The sequence below is a fragment of the Urocitellus parryii genome, chromosome 6, assembly GCF_045843805.1.
Source record: "Urocitellus parryii isolate mUroPar1 chromosome 6, mUroPar1.hap1, whole genome shotgun sequence".
In the NCBI taxonomy this organism is placed as follows: Eukaryota; Metazoa; Chordata; class Mammalia; order Rodentia; family Sciuridae; genus Urocitellus; species Urocitellus parryii.
This window is the reverse complement of record NC_135536.1, coordinates 98,623,330-98,646,275: the sequence shown is the minus strand read 5'-3', so window position 1 is coordinate 98,646,275 and position 22,946 is coordinate 98,623,330. Positions and strand designations below refer to the sequence as shown.

The 22,946-nt window shown below is 44.1% G+C and overlaps 1 protein-coding gene and 1 pseudogene across 1 annotated transcript in view; both read left to right on the top strand.

The window, feature by feature from the left end:
• Window positions 1-504: 504 nt before the first annotated feature.
• The window catches only part of Onecut1 (one cut homeobox 1), a 33,884-nt gene continuing 11,442 nt past the window's right edge, over window positions 505-22,946 (top strand). Inside the window, exon 1 of the mRNA XM_026393062.2 lies at window positions 505-1,609. Within this exon, the coding sequence (XP_026248847.1) occupies window positions 505-1,609 (1,105 nt within the window). The remainder of the gene's footprint in view (window positions 1,610-22,946) is intronic.
• LOC144255300 (gamma-glutamylcyclotransferase pseudogene) lies at window positions 19,314-21,044 on the top strand (annotated as a pseudogene).

The following is a 22,946-nucleotide window of genomic DNA, read 5'->3' as shown; positions in this document are numbered from 1 at the left end:
GCGTGAGGGCGGGCCGCTGCAGCCGCGGCGGCGACTGAACCGCGGCCACAGAGTCTGCAACAGTAACCGAGCCATGGCTCGGGCTGGCGAGAGGCGCGGGCAGGCAGCAGCCGTGGCAGGCGCGCCGGTCGCGTCAGGGGAGCCGGGGACCTCACAATTCTAAGAAAAGGGGCGAGAGGGGACCAGGGCTAGGCGGGCTGGTGGCATCGCGCTCTCCCAACAACGCGGATCCTTTTTGGAAATTAATATTTTTTAAAAGCGGAGGACGCAGAGGGGAAGGTGGGGTTAAGAGGAAAGGAGACATACACACACATACACACGCGTACACACACACACACACACATACACACAAACACACACACACTCATACAGACCCACAGTGAGAGGAAGGAAGAAAGGCTACAGTCGCTGGCAGCCAATGTGAAGACCGGACTCCGTGCGCTCCTCGCAGCCTCTGCCCGGCCACATCGATGTTGTGTCCGCCGCCCGCTCGCCGGGATCACGATGAACGCGCAGCTGACCATGGAGGCGATCGGCGAGCTGCACGGGGTGAGCCATGAGCCGGTGCCCGCCCCTGCCGACCTACTGGGCGGCAGTCCCCACGCGCGCAGCTCTGTGGCACACCGTAGCAGCCACCTGCCTCCCGCGCACCCGCGCTCCATGGGCATGGCGTCCCTCCTGGACGGCGGCGGCGGAGGCAGCGATTACCACCATCACCACCGAGCCCCTGAGCACAGCCTGGCTGGTCCCCTGCACCCCACTATGACCATGGCCTGCGAGACTCCCCCAGGTATGAGCATGCCCACCACCTACACCACCTTAACCCCTCTTCAGCCGCTGCCGCCCATCTCCACCGTATCGGACAAATTCCCCCACCATCACCACCACCACCATCATCACCACCACCCGCACCACCACCAGCGTCTGGCGGGCAACGTGAGCGGTAGCTTCACACTCATGCGGGACGAGCGCGGGCTGGCCTCCATGAATAACCTCTATACCCCCTACCACAAGGACGTGGCTGGAATGGGCCAGAGCCTCTCGCCCCTCTCCGGCTCGGGTCTGGGCAGCATCCACAACTCCCAGCAAGGGCTTCCCCACTATGCCCACCCCGGCGCTGCCATGCCCACCGACAAGATGCTCACCCCCAACGGCTTCGAAGCCCACCACCCGGCCATGCTCGGCCGCCACGGGGAGCAGCATCTCACGCCCACCTCGGCTGGCATGGTGCCCATTAATGGCCTTCCTCCGCACCACCCCCATGCCCACCTGAACGCCCAGGGCCACGGACAGCTCCTGGGAACGGCCCGAGAGCCCAACCCTTCGGTGACCGGCGCGCAGGTCAGCAATGGAAGTAATTCAGGGCAGATGGAAGAGATCAATACCAAAGAGGTGGCGCAGCGTATCACCACCGAGCTCAAACGCTACAGCATCCCACAGGCCATCTTCGCGCAGAGGGTGCTCTGCCGCTCCCAGGGGACCCTCTCGGACCTGCTGCGCAACCCCAAACCCTGGAGCAAACTCAAGTCCGGCCGAGAGACCTTCCGGAGGATGTGGAAGTGGCTTCAGGAACCGGAGTTCCAGCGAATGTCCGCGCTCCGCTTAGCAGGTGAGCGGGCCAAAGAGCTTGGCGCGTAAGCGAGATAAGGTACTCGGAAACTCAAGGGCCTGAAGGTGGGAGGGAAAGAGTAGGCAGAGCTTTCATCCTTCCCTCTCCTTAGAAGGGGTCCCTGGGCCTGGAAGAGCCAGCACACGGCTTCGGAAGCAGATTGCCTCCTTCAGGGTTTAGTGCAATGGGCTGTGGAAGGCCCTGGGAGCTAAGCTGCAGCGGCCTCGGTGACTCTAGGGGCGCATTTGTGCTGTGGACCGCGCTGGAGGGTCACACGGCCGGAGGAATCTTCGAACCTGTTAGAACACAGTCTGTGCATAGCTTCTCAGCTGAGCACTCCGGGTTTGATAAGTGAGGTTGGGGGCACGCGTGTCTGGAACTGCGCTTAGGTGCTCCCTTTCAGTACCCTCAAGTACATACTTGGCGCTGGGCTGGAGCTTGCTGGAGCTGCCAGTAAAGGTTTGGCTGAACTCGCTGCGGCGACCCCCTCCTGGGCTCATTTGGCACCAGTAAGGCCCCGGAGAACCGCACTTTTAAGAGTGCGGGCAAACCGTTCCAAAGTTATGGAGCAGAGTGTGTGCAGAGGGGACGCGTCGGAAAAGTTGGTACACACTGAGTGTGGAACCGACCGTGGAAAGGAGAGGGAGGAAGGCAGACAGTACCGAGATCCAGGTGAGAACGGCAGAGCAATAAGGGAGCTCGCAGCGAAGGCCAGGGGCCACCTTCGCTTGCATTTTTTACAAAGAGACTTGGCATTTTGTTTTATTCCTCTTCGTGACTTTCAGTCTGAATCCCAGCACAGGAGGGTGGGAGTATGTAAATGACACCCAAGTCTGCAAGCAAAGGTCTTCTGGGCCCAAATCCCAAGCCGACTGTTTGGTAGTTAAGCGGTAAGGTCTCGGTGGCGCTGCGTGGACAGCGCGCCTGGCTCCCCTAGACTGCAGATAGGCGGAGGAGACAGCTGAACCCAGCAGGAAACGCACAGGGGATTTCGGGCGGATTCGGCGACGTCTGAAGACCGAGGACACGAGGGGAGATAGAGCCAAGGGCACCCGAGGGCAGACTGGGTTTAATGAGACCTGGGCGGAGGTTGCCAAGTTGATTGACTCCTGAGTCCATGCCCCCCCACCCCCGCCCCGCGCGCACAACTCAGCTTGGCGCCGGGGCCTGAGCCTTGGCGAAGAGAAAGGTAAAAGCCGGAATGAGGGTTTGTTAATTAACTGATCGTTCTCCATTAATTCGTCCCTGGAGAACGTGAGACAGTCAATCCGCTCTGAGCCGGGGGCACTGAGCCGTTTCACAGTCTAAAATCAAAGCGTAAAGCCGAAACCCCCTCCCCCCATCTCGTGCCTGCCAATAAGAAGCTAGAGGGAGGCAGGTGCGAGTGAGCTTGAGATTCGAGCCTTGAAGCGACCCAAAGCGTTCCTTGGGTCTGGGCGCTTGAGGTCTTCGGTCCGGAGCACCGAGCTGACTGAGCCTCTGTCCTGTGGGGTTTTCAAGCCTAGTTTGGCCTTCGCCAAGCGACGTTCTCTGGCATATTCCTGCTGCCTGCATCTGGAAACCAGGCGAGGCAGCGGGTAAGGAGACCGAAGGGAGAGGCTGACGGAGTATCTCAGCGAATCCTGGGCTCCGGTGTTTCCACTCTGTAGCACTGGGACCACGATCATCTTGCCCCGCATGGGTTGACCAAAACCCTACGAACAGCTGAAGTTCGTAAAAGGGTGGACGAAAGGGTCACTCCCTGCCCTGACTGCTCAACCTAACTGGGCATCCAAGGTAGTGTATCTTCACAAGCCCACCGCAAGGGCTGGAGTTCGGGACCTTTTACCCGAACAATGCTGGCTTAGAAGCGACCCAAACTCAGCGAGTGGGACAGAGAAAAATGGAAAAGAGGTGAAACCAAGGGTACTCCCTCAGGGGAAGTCCAGTGCCCCACCCCACCCCCAGTCAAAGCTCTTACTCCAGACTTCATCGACCCTCCTTTCCCCACTCCCTTTGGTCTTCCCCTGGAAGGACAGACTGATAGGTTGCGTCTAGCAACAGCCGGTGCCTTAGAAACCGATCTAGCGCTCTGTTCTAGGTATGTGCCCTCTGACCTCCAGGCGTGGAGAGCTGAGGTGGTGGGTAGAGAAAAGACCTGCGACCCGCACAACAGAGGCAAGGCCTGGAGGTGCTAGGCAGGTACTCATTGAAGAGGCGCCTGCCTGGGCACCTAGCAGCCTGTGTTGAGCCGGATGCTCTTTGCCCCAGGCAGGTGGCCTTTTCCTAGAAAAAGTGAAAAATAGGAGACTCTGGCTGGACACACTTTTTTCAACAAACCCAAGGGGTACTTGGTGTCCTGATACTTGGATGGAACGTCGAGTCCTACTTTTGATTCCCACCCCCCCAACTTAAAGAGGTGGAGCGGAGGGCTGGAACTGAGCATGCAGTGCTGGCCAGGAGGGCCCCATGCAAAGAACCTCTCAAGCCACAAAAGCATGACCTATTTTTAAACCACTGAGTAACAGCGGTTGGAGTCCTTAACAATTTCTTACCAAAAAAAAAAAAAAAAAAGAAAAGAAAAGAAAAGAAAAAGGAAAGAAAGAAAAGAAAAAAAACGTGAAGTCGTTTTTTGAACCCTCCAAATGATGTCTAGGCTAGGAGTGCAGGATCCTGAAAACCAACTTGGCCTTGGCTTCAGGATCTTGGTGCTTGTCCTCCTCCACCAGCTCCCCAATGCAGAAGTGCCCCCTTGTAGTTTGCTTGCAATTGCCCTCAAAGATAGGGGCCAGCAATCTCCTCCCTATCCTCCTGGGAATCAGAATCACACTGAGATGTGTTCCTTCCCTCCTCAGCAGGAGGGTGGCTTCTCCGTGTACCTCTCTGTCTCCTACATTCCACACTGCTTGTTGCCAATGGTCAAAACCTTCTGTATGAGGCAGTATGTTTGGAGAGGTACCTTTGGTCTGGAATTTTCAACTCTGGTGGAAAATGGGCGACAGAAGGAAATTCTCACCAAATTAACTACCTTTTAAAAAAATCAATTTATATGTTCTCTCAATGTTATACTTGCTACTGCCCCATTACAACACAGCGCCACTGGGCTCATGGCTGCTTCTGATCCTGAGTGGGATGGGGGAACTGGGCTAGGGGTGTGCTCTGCCTCTGACGTGGGCGCCTATCAAGTCGCAGGAGATTAGTTTCCAATTAAAGATTTCAAAAGGCTTTGGCTGCACCGCAGGAGCTACCAGCGCTGGAAGAGATGCAGCAGATACCCACCAATAGGCAAGGCACAGTAAACCTAGGAGGCTGTCGCTCACAGGCCCATGGTTTCGGAGTGGGTAGCTGCTGGGCCACTCTAACACTGCAGGACTGGCAGGCGAGGAAGCCTCCAAACAATACGGGGGAAATGGTCAGGCCTTCAGCACCCAGGACTTCGCCCCCTTACTGGTCAAGTATTTGACCTAGAAAGTCCTGGAGGACCTGAGCCAGGGGGACTGGGTTCCACGTAGAGGCGGCGATGAGAAAGTCTCGCCGGATCCAACCTGGACTGTGTTTGCTGTTAGTGGCCTTGCGGCCTGGTTGATTGATAACTGGCCCCGCACAAGTCCATTTGCTTTTTGTTAATATTTACCTCAGCCAGTGACATTTCAACTGTCCCGTGGCCTCCCTGGGCCACGGGAGCCAGGCAGGAATGCAATGTTGGGCCCTAGGAACCGCACTTCCTCAATCCCTGGGTCAGGAGAAAAGACAGGACCGGATGTGAGTTCAAGGGAGGTGTAAGGGCATGGACACAAGAATGGGAGAAGGCGCCAAGGGACGGGTTTCCTTGTGCTCAGCCTCTCAGAGCAGCTGCTCCTAGCCTGCTGCGTGTGAACAAAGAGCCCAAGGGGCGCAACCGACCGTGTCCAGCTCGAAGCCTGGGGGAAGAGGTCTGGAATGACCTCCTTCCAGCATGGTCAGGGGATGGCCTGTTGTCAGAAGAAGACTGAGAGTCCCAGAGCCTGCCCAGGACAAATGTTGGCAATGAATTATGGATTCCATGGGGAATATCTCTCTCTCTCTCTCTCTCTCTCTCTCTCTCTCTCTCTCTCTCTCTCTCTCTCTCTCGCACACACACACACACCACTGAATTACAAAATCCAGAGGTCTTGGAGACAGTCACTAAAAGGCTCTGCAGCTGTCTCAGCCTGTGTCTGCCCCCTTGAGGGTGTGTGAACTGTAAGGGGTCCCCTATAGTTCCCCAGAGGAAATACATGCCCCAGTGAAGGGGGGGGGGAGGGGAGGTGCCCATAGGGTTAAGAAGAGTATTCAGGTGGTGAAGAGTGAAGCCTGTTAGTCTGACTGTAGTGGTCTAACCCTGCTTCTGAGGCTTGAGGAAACCTGGTGGCTATTGTTTGGGGACCTTGGTGTCAGTGCAGGGAGGATGCCCACAGAGACAAACCCCACAGCCTGATCAGAGGATGTCTGGCTCTGGCAGTAGGTACAGCCCCGAGCTACTTGGAAGCCTCCAGAGAGCCATCCAGATCTTAGATCGAAGGTCCAGGGCACCGCTGAGTCTCGATCGCTTGAGACTCAGCCCGGACATCTTCACTTGCAACTGATACTTGGGACCAACAGTACCAACAATCACACGGTTATGTTGTAGCAGCAAAGTGACCCAGAGCCCGAGATGTGTCTTTATTTTCAAGCTTTAAGTGCTCTGTGAGTCGAGCGGGTGCTGAACTGCTGTGCTCCCGGATTCCCTTCGTTTGGACTCACCTTCTCCGGGTTGCCAGACTGACTGAGCTGCGGAAGCTGCGCGCGCCCCCTGCGGGCCTCCGGGGCTAGACGCCCAGCAAGCGTCCGTTGTTGAGCCTGCTGAGAGGAAAGGGATGCTTGCTGAGTCTTTGTTTTTAGAACATCTCTGTCCTAGGGATTTTCAAACCGATAACTATTTCGATATGAACAGGGTGTGGAGGAGGAGGAAGGGGATATAAAATTAACCTCAACAATGCCTAGGGCTGCCCCATCGATGGAGACAAAATTTTCATCTTCCCAAAGTACACCCCCAACTCTTCCCCAAACAGACGCATGTTTGGATTTGTTATCCAAATGATGCTTTTGCTGACATGTTTTTATTTGAGAAGATCAGAGTCAGTGTAAAGAAGGTAATGTTGGCGGTCTGAAGTTGGAGGTTGGGGCCAAGGGATATAGTTTGAGCGGATTAGTGGTTCCTTTGTTTTGTTGTTTCCTCTTCCAGCCAACCGACCCGAGTCAGGAGGCAGCTAGCTCTGAGACCTTGAGCTTTGGAAGTCTTTGTTTTCTCTCCTGTGGGGTGGGTGAAAGGGCATTCGGAGGCCGACAGGTCTGGAGCCCTGGAGCGGCTTCTCGGCGTCAGGACCCTGGACAGGGCTCCACCATCACGTCACCTAGTCTGCGCCCCTGAAAGGCGGCTAGGATGCCTGCCTTTAAAAAGTTGTAGTGAGATAACGAAAATTAACAGTTAATATTCCGAAGTTTATGAGAGCACGAGGACCTGCCAGGAGTATATACAGTGGCCGTCAAGTAATCGAAAAGATCAAACCTCTCGGCGTCTGTCCGGAGGTTGATCTTTTCGTCCCCCACCGCAGCTTTGTGTATGCGTCTGAGTGCACGTGCACACCTGCTTATAAAATCGGAATTCGTGTCCCTGTGGGTGTGACAGGGGTTGGATCATTAAGCTAAAACGTTCAATTCAGTCCCTTTGATCCGCGCTGGGGAAAATCTATAGTCATCTCTAATCTACGAGGTCTTTAAGGAGGTGGTTACACGGGCTGTTTGATGTCATCATTTCCACCTTCATGGCAAATTCAGCTAATCAAACAGATGCTGCTCCCCAAAGTTCTCAGAAGAAATAGTTCTTACAGAGCACATCAGTAAAATTTATTCCCGATCTTCTTGTAAAGAAAAAAAAAATCCTCAAGTCTAACGAATGCAGTGGGGAAATTAAAAAGGAGGCTTTGGGGTGTCCTGCTCCTCACCCTCTGTAGTTAGAGGCCTTGTCCTTGAAATGGCAGTACTGAGTGTTCTTTGTGAACTCCACAGATTGGAATATTCAAACACACACTAAATACTGCACCTCAACCACAGAATATTCATGGGTGGAATGAGAAATCACTAGTTTCATTTGGGTCCCCACTAAAGCAGGTAAAATTGAATGGCCCCCAACTTAGAATAGCAACAGAAGGAGGCTTTTACAGAAGTCATGGTGTCAGAGAATCCATTTCTCATCATGCTAGAGAAAGACATTTCATAAATATTCACTAAATATAATTTTTCATTATGTCTATTTAAATAAGATAAGCACCTTTATGAAAAGAAAGTCACATTTCCACTTGAAAAAGATCAGTGTTATAGTGCATTAAAAAGGAAAAACTTATTTCTAATTGAATGAATTTAGCATATAATCATAAATTCCTATCTCTTATCAGTAAGCTTTTTAATTTTTTTTTAGTTGTAAATGGATCTTTACTTACTTATATACATTGCTAAGAATCATACCCTGTGCCTCACACATGCTAGGCAAGCGCTCTACTGCTGAGCCATGACCCAGCCCTCTTATCAGTAAGTTTTTATAGGTTTTTATTTTAATACAATTGTGTTAAAACTAATGAAGCTTAATTTTTTTGAGATGATAGAATTGGATTAGTTGATAGGCCAATCACAAAACAATCTATTTTGACACAAACATATAAATTATTTTTCCTGGGGTCTTGCAATAGAATCATCTACATATATCCCTCCCAAAATATGTTATATTATCATAAAATTAGAACAGTTTAGCTCTAGAAATATTCCTCTCCTTTAGGCAAGGTGATTTAATAAGATTAAAGCTGAACATAACCAGACACTAAAGTATAATACATCAGATTTGTCACAGTAATAAATAATAAAGGAAACTTGTTTGTTGTGCACATATTGATTGTATACTACAGTAGGCACATATATATTCTCATTTAATACTCATCATATATGCCAGTGGCTACTAAGTCTTGCAACACATTGGAATCACTTAGAGATAAAACGAACAAACCCTAATATCTGGTTGTAACAAGAGATATTCTGATATATTTTGTATGGAACATGACCTGGGCATTGGGTTTTTGTTTTTATTTATTTGTTTGTTTATTTAAGACAGGATCTTGCTAAGTTGCCCAGGCTGGACTTGAATTTGAGATCTTCTCGCCTCAGTCTCCTAAGTAGCTGGCATTATATATATGCCGGTACTCCCTGCATAATGAGGCAATGGGATATTGGCATTTTTAAGAGCTTTCAGGTGATTTTAATGTGCAGGGAAGTTTTGGAACCAGTAGTCTAGGTGGTTACCATGATTTTCCCTGTTGCTTTCTTTATGGATGTTAAATAATTTACCTGTACTAACACAACTGGAAAACACTGATGCCCTAAACTCAGCATTCCCAATTCAAAACCCATAACTCTTTTATCCTCTACCTCATGCTTCTGTTGCGGGTTCAGTTCCACCAGGTCAGTGGACCTGGAGTGTGGAAATGTCTGATTCATGGTCATAAACACCCAATGGGAAGTCTGTGCATAATAAAATCCTTGAAATTAGAGAGAGTGTATTTTCCCTCTGGGACTCTCAAAGAGTGTTACTTATGGAAACTTCTTTCATTTTTACTCAAGACTTTTAAAAGAGATTTTTTATTGCTCTCCTTTGAAGAAGCAGCCAGGGGGAATGCAAGGCAGTAACGGAGCTACACATGGAACCCAAGTCTCTATCCATTTGTTCACTTAAACAATTATTGATGGGCAAGACCCATCTCATTAGATGTGCTCTGTGGGTAGGGCTGGCCCCTTGAGACCCATGCCTGGAGGAGGCCCCAAGGGCCCAGATGCTTCCATATTTTCAAGCATCGGCATTCTAATCTGCACTTGGGCAGCAATTACATTTCTTGGCTCCACATCAGTGCCTGCCTTTCAGTTCCAAAGCTTGACTGTTACTCATATTTTAGGACTCTGCATACATACAAAATAATCAATTGACCAAAACTCTGATTATATGTTGGCAATTGTCCAGAGGGCAACTTACAGTTTCCTTCAAACCCTGCATGCTTCCAGTCACCCATGTGTTTCTCATCTTTCTTTGCATATGCCATAGGGTACTCAGAATCGACAGTTTCTGAAATCACTCCTTTAGTTTTCACATCTGGTGATGATCTCATAGTCCCAAAGAGAGGTTATCAGAAGAACACAATAAACTATGTGCTTTTCGCTTTCCTTCCTGTTGTCTTCTAAAACAGATCAATGGGGAAATTAAATAAACAAACGAGAGAAGTGCGCCACCTAGTGACCTCTGTGCTCACTGCCGGTTCCTCGACTGGAATGCGTGAGAGGAGTGGCTAACGTGATTCAAGTATTGATGGAGTCACAAAAATCGTTCATTAAGGCAATTTAATCTTTGCTATTAAATGTCCTTCCAATTCATTTGGGGTAATTAAGATGCAGTTAAAGTGATTAAATTCTAATTACTTATGCTAGACAAAGACATATTTGTCACACTAATGCGGTTAGGGTAACTAAGGACTCACTCAGAAAGAAAGTTAACATTTACTTCAAATGATGCAACTGAAAAAATCAGTTCCTCTTTTCATCATTAATCCAGTGAGCTGGGTGATTATGTAATGGCACTACAAGCTCATTAAATACGGGAAGTGCTGATTAAAATGACTGCTAGGAGGAAAACTTGAACCAGAAGTATCTTAATACCATTTGGTCAGCATTCCTGAGGCAAAATTACTTGAGGTTCTTTCCCTCCAAGCCCTCCACCCTGAAGTAATAAAACCCTCCTGACAATAAAAGGAGTATGCGTCACAGAAAGCTCTTGTTATCAACCTGCCGATGTTGTTAAATGAAAAAAAAATATTTTTAAATGGTAAATGGATTTTTTTGGGTGGCAAGGAGCATGGCAAATGGGTAGGAGTGGAAAAGAGAATTCCTAAAGTAAAAAGAATGGACATTTCCACTACAGGCTTTGGAAGCCACTTTCCTTTACCCAAGCACCTTTCCTATTATTAAACTGTCCTTCTTTGCCTCTCAATTCCATTTTTTGCTGCCTTTGATGGATGGGGACAGACTCCTATTGCACACAATTATGCTACATTTGATTATTATACATGCTCTGAAGAGTGCTAAGTACCTCTGCAGTAAATTGCTCTCTGTTCAATGTTTTTCTACCTTCCTGTGGAAAGAGGAAGGTAGGTGTTGTTTTGCCATAAGCTCCATGGTTCCCAGCCTCTTAGGAGAGTTTAATTATGGGTGATCATAAAGTAATGAATGAATTTGAAGTTTGCCTTTCTCACAAAAATGGCTTCTTAAAGAGGTGCCTAATGTTTTCCTTGGGGCAGGGGGATAATCCAAGGGCATGAATGATTAGGAATACTTTTCCTTAAGAGACCTGAGTCTTGTAGTAGTTTAATTTGTATATTGAAACCGTAATTGTGCACTATTTATCTCATTGAATATTACATCATAAGCCAAAAAGGCTAGTTATCAAATTCATCAGTTACTTAATCAAACAACTACCTTTGAAAACAAATCAGTTATCTGAATATTTAGCATCATTGTTAAGTTTTTGGATCATGTTATACCATCTTAAATTACTGGGTGAAAAACAACAGCTCTGAATTAGGAATCAAGTGCCCTGGAGAAAGATTCTTGCAGTAATTAACTCTTAGACCTTGTCAAGTAACTTAACCTTTCTGGGCTTTAGTCTCCTTAAATGTGAAATGAAGTATTTGGCCTTAGGGTTCCTGCCAGGTCCCACAATCTATGATGGATTGCCTTCTTTGCTGTGTCCACAGCAAAGTCCACTAGGCATCCTAGTCTCTTATCTCAGTTTAGTGCTCTGTCCCCAATATTAAAATCCAGCAAGGTGTGAAACTTAGGGCCCAACCTTATGGATGCAGTCCCAGGCCAGGCTTTCCAGCCAGGTGGTCCCAGGAAATAGCCCATTCAGTCAGGAGTCCTGCCTTCAAAAGATTGCCAGTTTGGGATTCCATTGCCCATGTCCTAGTAAAACAAGCTGTTAGTGAGGACATGGATCATCAGAAACTCAAATAATAATAATTTGGCATCCGCTTGTAACCCTAGACCTGCACATATGTAGCAGTTCTATTCTTTTGTATACGTTTTGGATAAACTCATGAGTATGCCTAGAGACCTAAAAAGACTGTTCATAGAAGCATTGTTCTTAAGGCCGAAAACCTGGAAACAGCTTAAATGTCCACTAACAAGGAAAGCATAAATACATAATGATGGACTCATGTAGAGCAATAATATGCTGTTATAAAAATAAATGAGCCAGAGCTGTACATAACAATGTATATGAGTCTTTGGAACAATGTTGATTAAAAAAAAAAAAAAAGGTAAGCTATAGAAAACCACACCAAAACAATACCAGTTTTACAAAGATCAAAAGCAAGTCAAAACCACTTACTGTTTAGAGATGCACATATATGTGATTTAAAAAAAACTATTTTAATAAAAACAAATTGGTAGAGTGCTTGCCTCGCATACACAAGGCCCTGGATTCAATCCCCAGCACCACACACACAAAAAAATGGGAGCACTTGCCTAGCACATGTGAGGCATTAATGCTGAGTCCATCCTCAGCACCACTTAAAAATAATAAACAATATAAAGCTGGGAATGTTGCTCAATGGGAGAGCACTTGTGCAGACTTACACAAGGCCCTGGGTTCCATCCCCAGCACCAAATAATAACAATAATAATAATAATAATAAAAAACACAAATTCAGGAGAATGCTTGCCTCGGGTGAGGGGATGCAAGGAGGTAAGAGGAGAGGACATGCTTGTGGCTTCACAAGGCAGTTCTGTTGGGTGGTGTATTCATAGTGTTCATTTTGTTACTGCTTCATAACTTACAAACATGATACATATTGTTTTGTAAGCAATAAATATTACTCAATTTGAACATTGAGGAGGAAGAGATTGTTTTTGTCTGTCCCCCCCAACCCAAACAGTTTACAGCAAACAGACACCAAGACATCTTGTGTTGTCATTTAAGCAAGTCTTAGCTCTATACCAAATATTAGCTCTCCTAGGGATTTTATTTCTTTCTTTATTTGTTTATTTGTTTATTTGTTATTGATGGACACAGTACCTTTATTTTATTTATTTATTTTTATGTGGTCCTGAGGATCAAACTCAGTGCCTCACACATGCCACGCAGGCACTTTACCACTGAGCCACAACCTCAGCCCTCTCCTAAGGAATTTTATGTAGCCAATTGTGGACAGAGTTTAAGAAGTGAAAGAAGAAGTTCATTAGATAAAATAAACAAGAGTTAATTTCTTCATTCATTTGAGCACTTGTTCTAGCAGGTTCTGTGGTCTGGACTGGGGATGGAATGTACAACACACTTGTCTAGTGGGAAGAGACAGATGTCAGTTCACATCATGTGTGTGTGCTGGGGGATGGTTCCAGGGAGGAGAGGGCTGGGTATGATGAAGGGACAATTTTGAAGACCTAGAGGATGAGTCAGACTTGGATCAGAAATGGAGGAAGAGATTTCCAGGCAGATTTCTTGTATATGAATTACTATATAACTGAAAGTTTGTTGCTTCCCCAGCATAGCTGAGTGACACAGTATAGTCCCATCAATAACAAAAGCCTTCTCCAAGGCTGTAGTTTTCAGTGGTGGGAGCCATGGACCAAGGGTTTCATATTACTCTAGGGAGAAATTCAGATTGGTGGGAAAGATGAAGGAGAATATGTGTTGTTTAAAAAGCTTCCCAAGTAAATCTAACATAACTCCAATTAAGTATTAGAATATCAATACAATAATTTAAAAGCAAATGCTTTTTAATTATTTTACCCTCATTTCTATAATACCCTATATCTCCATAGCTCACTGTTTAAGTGGTGTGTATATAAAATCTTTGACTTTTTTTTTTTAAAGAGAGAGTGAGAGAGGGGAGAGAGAGAGAGAGAGAGAGAGAGAGAGAGAGAGAATTTTTAATATTTATTTTTTAGTTCTCGGTGGACACAACATCTTTGTTGGTATGTGGTGCTGAGGATGGAACCCAGGCCGCACGCATGCCAGGCGAGCGTGCTACCGCTTGAGCCACATCCCCAGCCCCTTTGACTTTTTTTGATCTCTGTGTATGTGTGTGCACATATGTGTTACTAGGGATTTAACCCAGGGGCACTCTGCCACTGAGCGACATTTCCTGTCTTTTGTTAAATTTCACTTTGAGACAGAGTCTCACTATCTGGTCTCAAACTTGAGATCCTCCTCCCTCTTCCTCCGGAGTCTCAAGGATTACCACTGTGCCCAGCCTTTTGATCTTTTTGAAATAAAAAATTCACTAAAAATTTCAAGATCCCTGTAGAAATAATTGATCCCCATGCTCCTCCATCTAAAGTTATTACTGTTCTGTATCCTTACTGCTCAAGTGTGGCTCCCCTGGCCAGCAGCATCATCATCACCTGGGAACTTATCAGAAATGCAGACTAGGTTCCATGCCAGACCTCCTGAGTCTGAATTTGTATTTTAACAAGAGCCCCAGAAGATTTCTTTGTATGTAAAGTCTAAGAAGCACCATCAAAGGCCATGTTACATCATTCAGAGGGTCCCTGTTTCTTCATTTGCCCAAATATTTCTCATGTGCTAGGCCCTGGGGCACAAAAGAGGAATGATGTGTCACATCCTGGAGAAAATGCATGTGGGGAAATACTGACCATATCTCTGGTGAGGGCCATGATCTAGGTAGGAATACAGTGCTGTGCCAAAAGAAAATGAAATGGAAAGAAAACTTAAAAAGGATGACAAAGGACCTTGTATGTCTGTGCAGTCAAGGGCCTTTGGCTTATGACAGCAGGACCTAAAGGAAACTGTGACCCGTCATGCAGGAAATGGTCAGATTTGTGCTTTTGAAAGTGTGCCAGAGTGGGAGATACTAGGAGGAGAAGTATCAGGGAACTAGTAGTAGCTAGGAAGGATGGCAAGGAGGGTCTGATCATAAGTCACTGTCAACCAAGGTAGAGAAAATAGGTGGGCAAGTTTTGAAAGCTATTTCTAAATTAAAATCAAGCGGATCTTGTGAAGAGTGAAAAAGGAGGAGCAACTGATTCCTGTGGCCCTGGCTTGGGAAGTTGTGTGCTTGGATATACCTTTAACCACAGATTGGCTATGTTGATGTAACTACAAAGATAGACACTTCAGGAAGAGACTGCCTTCTCAAACTTGCTTATTAAGATAGATGGGCTCTTCGGGCTCTGTATAGACTTGAGATACCAAATCAGATTGTCTGTGTTTCACCCAAACTTGTCACTGGATGAGAGGTGATATGAGCATGATGCTAATGAGGTGAAGATTCTGGGTTCACTCCCTCAGATCCAGTTTTGAGATAGTTCTTCTCCTCTCAGCCAACTGCTGTCCTCCATACAGGAGTCTTGAAGAACCAAGGTAAAAAGTTAATCTGAATCCATTCCTGCTGCTAGAGAAACAAAGTAATCCCCAGTAAATAGTAGACCAGGAGCCTTCTGTCTGTAATTGAGGACAATAGGAGAGGAGATATGAACATAGACCTGTTGGTGGGCAGACAAGTGTTGGCAAGTCTTGGTTTTCACAAACCCATCTTTGATAAGCATTCTAAAGACAAGATATTTTCATAAAAAGGCCTTTCTCTAGTCTAATTATTTTATGGTTGTCCCATAAGCCCAAAATTTTAAAAGGATATTTATATTTAAATATATGCTATATGCACATCTTTTTTTTTTTTAGAAAGTTAAACAGCACAGCTGGGTGCAGTAGCACACTCCTGTAATCTCAGTGACTCAAGAGGATCACAGTTTGAGGCCAGCCTGGGGGAGAGAGAGAAACCCTCAAAATAAAATACAAAAAAGGCTAGGGATGTTGCTCAGTGGTAAAGCATCCCTGGGTTCAATTCCTAATATCAAAACTAAAACCAAAGCAAACAAACAAAAAAAAGTTAAACACCATAAATAGATATACAGAGAAAACTATATTTTCTCCTAATCTATTCTGTAGTTACCTAGTCCTCCTCCCCTAAAGGAAATCCATGATCAGTTTCTTTTGAATTCTTGGAAGACAGTGTATGGCTTTTCTTTTTTTTTTTTTTAAAGAGAGAGTGAGAGAGGAGAGAGAGTGAGAGAGAGAGAATTTTTAATATTTATTTTTTAGTTCTCGGTGGACACAACATCTTTGTTGGTATGTGGTGCTGAGGATGGAACCCGGCCGCACGCATGCCAGGCGAGCGTGCTACCGCTTGAGCCACATCCCCAGCCCCAGTCTATGGCTTTTCAAGTGTGTAAGCATGTGTATGTATGTGTAACCCTCTTTTAAAACAATTAAGGGCCTCTTCCATCTCCCACATTATAACTTTCTAAGGAAAATAGTGAACAGTTCTTGCTTCCATTAATTCTTTTTTAAAAAATTTTTTTTTTATTTTTTAGTTGTAGATGGACATAATACCTTTATTTTTTATTTTTACGTGGTTCCGGGGATCGAACCCAGTGCCCCATGCATGCTAGGCAAGCGCTGTACCACTGAGCCACAACCCCAGCCCCACTTTAATTCTTTTGACTGAACATTTCCTCCCTAGAAATGTGTTTATAAACTCAGGAAGGTACTGCAGTCTGAATAACTGGCATAGGGTAACACCGTCTAGGTGGGTTGAAAAATGGAAGCCAGCAGGGTGGTGCATGCCTGTAACCCCAGCTACTTGGGAGGTCAAGGCCAATGTAGTGAGGCCCTAAGCAACTTAGACCCTGTCTCTTAAATAAAAAAATCAAAAGGGCCAGGAATGTACCACCTTGGTAAAGCACCCCTGGTACCAATCCTGGGTAACAAAAACAACAAAAAATTTGACCAATTGTTAACATTTTACTCTATTTGCTTTACGATTTTCTTTCTTTCTCATACACAGATTTTTTTTTCCTCAACCATATGAGGGTAAGTTACATATATCATGGCCCCTTGCCCCTAAATATTCAAGAGTGTTTTTCCTACGAATAGGGACATTCACTTACATAGTCACTGTTGACCCAATAATATCCTTTGAGCATTGTTCTCCTAAAGTGCAGGATCCAGTCTCAGCTTTAGTGATCATATTTGTTGTGCATCTTTTATTATGAAACATTCCTACAATCGTCCTTTGTCACAATATTGACATGTTTGAAGAATACAACCTCTTGTGTTTTTAAAATTTATATATGACAGCAGAATGCATTACAATTCTTATTACACATATAGAGCACAATTTTTTATATCTCTGGTTGTATACAAAGTATACTCACATCAATTGTGTTTTCATACTTGTACCTTGGATAATAATAATCATCACATTCCACCATCATTTATAACCCAATGCTCCCTCCCTTCCTCTCCAACCCCTCTGCCCTTTCTGGAGTTCATCTTTTCCTCCCATGCTCCCTCTCCTTATCCCATTATGAATCAGCCTCCTTATATCAAAGAAAACACTCAGCATTTGTTTTTCGGGGGTGGATTAGCTAACTTCATTTAGCATTACCTTCTCTAACTCCATCTATTTACCTGCAAATGCCATGATTTTATTCTCTTTTACTGCTGAGGAATATCTTGTTGTGTATATATGCCACATTTTTTTTATCCATTCATCCACTGAAGGGCATCTAGGTTGGTTCCATAGTTTAGCTATTGTGAATTGTGCTGCTATAAACATTGATGTGGCTGTGTCCCTGTAGTATGATGTTTTTAAGCCCTTTGGGTATAAACCAAGGAGAGGAATAGTTGGGTCAAATGGTGGTTCCATTCCCAATCTTCCAAGAAATCTCCATACTGCTTTCCATATTGGCTGCAACAATTTGCAGTCCCACCAGCAAAGTGGGACTCCTCGCCAACACTTACTGTTGTTTGTCTTCACAACCCCTTGTTTTTAATAAATTAGTTAATGTGTTTTTCTGATGTTTCCTGGTGATTCCATTGAGCTTATGCTTTCTTATCCAGAAAGCTGCATGTATATCCTTCTCAGAGGATCACATCTGGAGGCCCCCAACTGTCTGTCCCTCACTTAACTGGTGAGTTAATTTTAATCACCTGAAGTGTTGTCTGATTTCTCCACTGTATGATCATAACACATTTTTTTCCATTCCTTTCAACTAATAAGCAATTTGTGGGGAAAAACCTTTAAACCATGCAAATATCCCACTCCTTATCAAAATTCCCCATAGACTAGCATTGGTTGATTCTTGCATGATCCAATTTGTTTTCTGATGGTTCCAAAATTATTTTCCATTTCCAGCACTCCTGCTTTGTTTGACAGGCAGCCCTCAGTTTTCCGCAATGAGTTGTAACAGCCTGCTTTCTCTCTCACTTATCCATTTACTGTTGTGGACTCATGCATTTTTCCTCCCAATTGTTTATAATTCATTGTTGTACTTATATTTTGGTGCTCAGATTGTGTCAGAATTGACTGGTGGGAATCCCTTTAACCTGGCTCCTATGCCCTTGTGACATGTTCCCACTATTTTTTTTTTCTGGCTTTCTGGCATTAAAAAAAAAAAATCCTAATCTTATCTACTCTGCCACTGGCTTGTTTTGATAAGGTATGGTATTAAAGATGGAGAAAACCTGGATGCTGAGTATGCTTCTGGCTGTTAGGGTGACTGTCTTTCCACCCTCTCAGACAAAACCATGACAAATATATACATACAATTAATATATACACAGATACAAATATACATATGCACTTATGCACTTTGATACATACATAACACAGTTGTGCATGTTTATGTAAACATGCTTATGTACAGATTTTTTAAAATAATGAGCCTATACAAGTACCTCCACCTCCAATTGCAATATATCCCCACAGTGAGAACCCTGATACCCAACAATCTACTTCCATCTCTCTCACACACAAACTCATATGCTCAGTCTTATAATACATCTAAGTAGTTTCAAAATTGCTTCACACGTACTCATAAAGTAATCAAACTGGTCAAACATTTTTAGATAAAATTCATTAGCAATTCTTACCCCCTCCCCTCTACAATGCCCCACTTATCACTTAGTAGCTTGTTAGAAATCCTACTGAATTAGAAACTGTAGGATAGAGCCCAGTAATCTACATTTCAACAAGATCTCAAAGTGAGTCTAAGGCATGCAAAAGTTTGAGAAGCAAAGATCAAAATATTAAGCATTTTAAAAATATTTTTATGGGTGCCAGCCCGGTGGATAATCAGGAGGTGACACAGGAACACTGTTTTTCCTTTCTCTGGGCCAGAAATACTCTATTTACCCAAGAGAATGCTTTCAAGTCCCATAGCTCCTTCCCCTCTGCTGTAGGCACTTGGCAAGATGAAGGAGGATATGTCAGTTAGTGCTAAAAAGCCACAGCCCTGTGAGGTCCTGGGTTCAATCTCCAGCACCAAAAGCAAAAACCAAAGAAACAAAAAAAACTTCACAGTCAATAATATCTGACCTTTCTCTGGTTCTTGCCCAACTTCTGCTATCATTAGAACCACATACTCCCAGACAATTCTCATAAAATTCTGATTCCATCAGTCTCTGTTTTTGATAAGTGTATGGGATGATTCTTTTGAAAGTTTAAAAATACTGGCCTCAGGGATGTCTGCCCCAGCAGCCAGGCTAGGTTTCTGCTGGCTCCTGGCACCTCTGCTTCCCTTCCCACAGGGTGGTACAGGACTCTGGTGAGACATGGCTAACTCATGATGCAAGGGAGGAAAGTGTGGGCCAGAAGGATGAGTTTTCTGTTCTTTGCCTATGGCAGCAACCAACTGAGAGAGAGGATCCACTTCTGAAACCCCTTGGCCCTGTTCTGTTGTATGGCCCATTTGCAGGATTTTAAGCTTGACTTTGGCAATTTTCTTTTCTTTTCTTTTCTTTTCTTTTCTTTTCTTTTTTTTTTTTTTTTTGTCCAATGTAAATATAGAACATTTAATTGTTTAAAGGAAGGGCCAGGAATAATGCAATAGGCTTATGATAAAGTTAGAAACTAAGTTCTAGTCTATGCAAATGATGACAGGAGTAGATCAGTTCATGAGTGTAGATGTGTTCCTTGTGTCAATCCCAGAGCCAGATCAGGGGGGTGTTAAATGAATTTAAATATTTTTGTGTGTTTTGCTTTGTATTGTTTTGTTTTCTCTTTTTTTCATGAGTAAATCTGTTTTTATTAATCAAATGATCCTAACTAAAGCATCAAGAAAAAACATGGCAGTCTCAAGTAATGTATACAATGTCCTCAAAGATTTTTACAGTTGGAAAACTATTGCATTTTGATATACCGAGTTATGGAAATTAAATCAAATACACAAAAGTATATTGTTTTAGTGCCCTGGGTTCTATCCCTAGTACCAAAAAAAAAAGATATACATGATTTATATAACAGAATTATGACTCCACCAGTTTTTTTCATGGCAAAACAATCAATATTATTGCAGTATATATTATAGACAGCTCCATTAAACTCTTCCTACTTTTGTAGGATATTTGGGCCCTTCACATTTCTCTTACTTTTCTTTTTTTTAATTATTTTTATTGTTGGTTGTTCAAAACATTACATAGTTCTTGACATATCATATTTCACACTTTGATTCAAGTGGGTTATGAACTCCCATTTTTACCCCGTATACAGATTGCAGAATCACATCGGTTACACATCCACTGTTTTACATATTGCCATACTAGTGTCTGTTGTATTCTGCTGCCTTTCCTATCCTCTACTATTCCCCCTCCCCTCCCCTCCCCTCCCCTTTTCTCTCTCTACCCCATCTACTGTAATTCATTTCTCCCCCTTGTTTTTTTTTCCCTTTCCCCTCACTTCCTCTTGTATGTAATTTTGTATAACCATGAGGGTCTCCTTCCATTTCCATGCAATTTCCCTTCTCTCTCCCTTTCCCTCCCACCTCTCAACCCTGTTTAATGTTAATCTTCTTCTCATGCTCTTCCTCCCTATTCTGTTCTTAGTTACTCTCCTTATATCAAAGAAGACATTTGGTATTTGTTTTTTAGGGATTGGCTAGCTTCACTTAGCATAATCTGCTCTAATGGACTTTGGCAATTTTCAAGGCAAAATAAGTCAAAGGTGGCAGGGAGGTATAGCTACCATTTTTCAAAGTCCTGGCAATGAAGTTTGGGGAAGAGTATGGAAAATTAACAAAAGAAATTTAATTTTTTTGAATGAGCAAGAAGGAATTAAAAGTGGAATACATGTTGTAATAGAAGTTAAAAGCTTCAACTTCAAAAGGAAAAGAAAGAACCTATCAAAGCTACCTGATGACAAATTATGAGCATGCTCCCTCATCCCCACTGGAGTATACTGGGATATCAGGAGAAGTTAAAAGCAATAGAACTGAAGATTATAAAGGAAAGGTCTCAGAAGAAATGGAAGACATTATCAAGGGGGAATTAAAGCTCTTTAGAGTATAACAGAATGTGTCTAAGAATATTCTATGTATTAATGTAAAATATTTTTAACATTTAAGAACAGGGATCTGGGCTATCTCCATGTTTGATCTATTTTCAATAGGTTCTGAAGGGGTCCCTCACTTGGTGATTCCATATTTCAGACTATCAAAAGAAACTGGATTAAGACTTAGACAATTAAAAGGGGGCTGTGAGGTCCAGGAATGACAAGCGGATGTGGGTACTCCTGTAGAAAAGCTGTTTTCTTAAGGTGATCTTAAGTGTCCTCTTGCTCTGTGACAATGATAGATTTGCAGTCTGCTTGATGATGGTGCTTGTGAATTGCTCTGCTTGGTCTGGGTTTTTTTGTTTTGTTTTGTTTTAAATCAGTTTAATAAGAGTAAGCAAACAACTGAAACAGTTGATAATAAATATTTGAAAATTGGAAAAAAAAATATTGGCCTCAAAGCAAGTGGTTCCATTACTTGGGAAGCTTATTTTAAATGTTCATTTGTAAATCACACTCTCAAAGACTCCAGTTCATTAGGTATAGGATAAGGTTCCCAAATATGCATTTTGAACAAGCCTCCCCTTCTTGCTCCTGCTCCTAGGTAATGTGGATGTATCTGGACCATACCTTGATTAGAGTTTACAGTCTGGATTCTAGGCCCTTGTTCCCCAGCACATAGCCCTGGACCAGCAGCTGGGTGTCACCTAGTCCAGGTTAGACATTCAGAATCTCTGGCCCCATCCTGAGCTATTAAGTCAGAATTTCACCTTAACAAGATGTTCATGTGATTCAAGTTTGAGAAGCATTGATTTAGAGTAATGGTTCTCAGCTAGAATTACATAGAGAACTTTCAAAAACCCCAGGTTTAGACCTCTGGTAGACTAAATAGATCAATCTCTCTGGAGATGAGTCCCAAGCACCAGTGTTCATAGTGTTTCTTAGATGGTTCTAGTTCATAGCCAAGACTAAGAACTTCTCAGGATACCTCCAGACTCCCACTGCAGAATCTAGGCTAGCCCTGAAGCCCAGGAGAAAAGAATGATATCCTCAACCAGGGATCCAGAGCACTAGTAGTCAGAGGTTCAAAGAGCAAAATGTCCAATGACTTTGCAGTATATCATTTCACCTTATTTATAAAACATTCTCTTTCTTTGGTGGTACTGGGGATTGAATCTAGGGGCTCTCTACCACTAAAGCTACATTCTCAGCCCTTTTAATGTTTTGAGAGAGGGTCTATGTTGCCCAGGCTAGCCTCAAACTTTTGATATTTCTGCCTGAGCCTCGATAGTTGATGGAATTATAGATGTGTGTCACTGCACCTGACTATAAAGCATTCTTCATTTGAGTCTTTCATCCCTTGGATTTGAATTTCTTCAAGACTAACCCCCTAAGATCATCTCATTAATATGTTATTATGATTTCTACTGCACAGACTCTGTGGATACATGCTGTCATCCATAAATCTAATCCTTTTCTCCTCTATATTAAACTAAGGCATATGAACCAATCACTACCCATTTTAGTAAGGAAGACAACAGGCAGGGAACCTAAGCCTTCTGGTGCTCCATGCTTGATCTTGGCCTTGATTACATAGGTAACTTTTTGTATAGAAAAAAGAAATGACATTCTGAGTGCAGGGAACAGCTTGAATAAAGGACTAAAAGTATGAAGTGCATTGAATGTTTAGGAATGACTTCTGAGCGTTGAACAGGAGTGATGGGTAGCAGATGGACAAGTAATGGGGAGTGAGATGGGTAAGGTTGTTGAGGTAAGAGTGTCAAGGTCCTTAATAAAGCAGTAATAGAGCTTTCTTCTGGGGCTTTTGGGAGGCCCATGAGAAGCGTATTGTATAATACATGACATTGGCAGCTTAGCATTTGCAATTTGATTCTAGAGACAAATTCCAGAACTGCAAA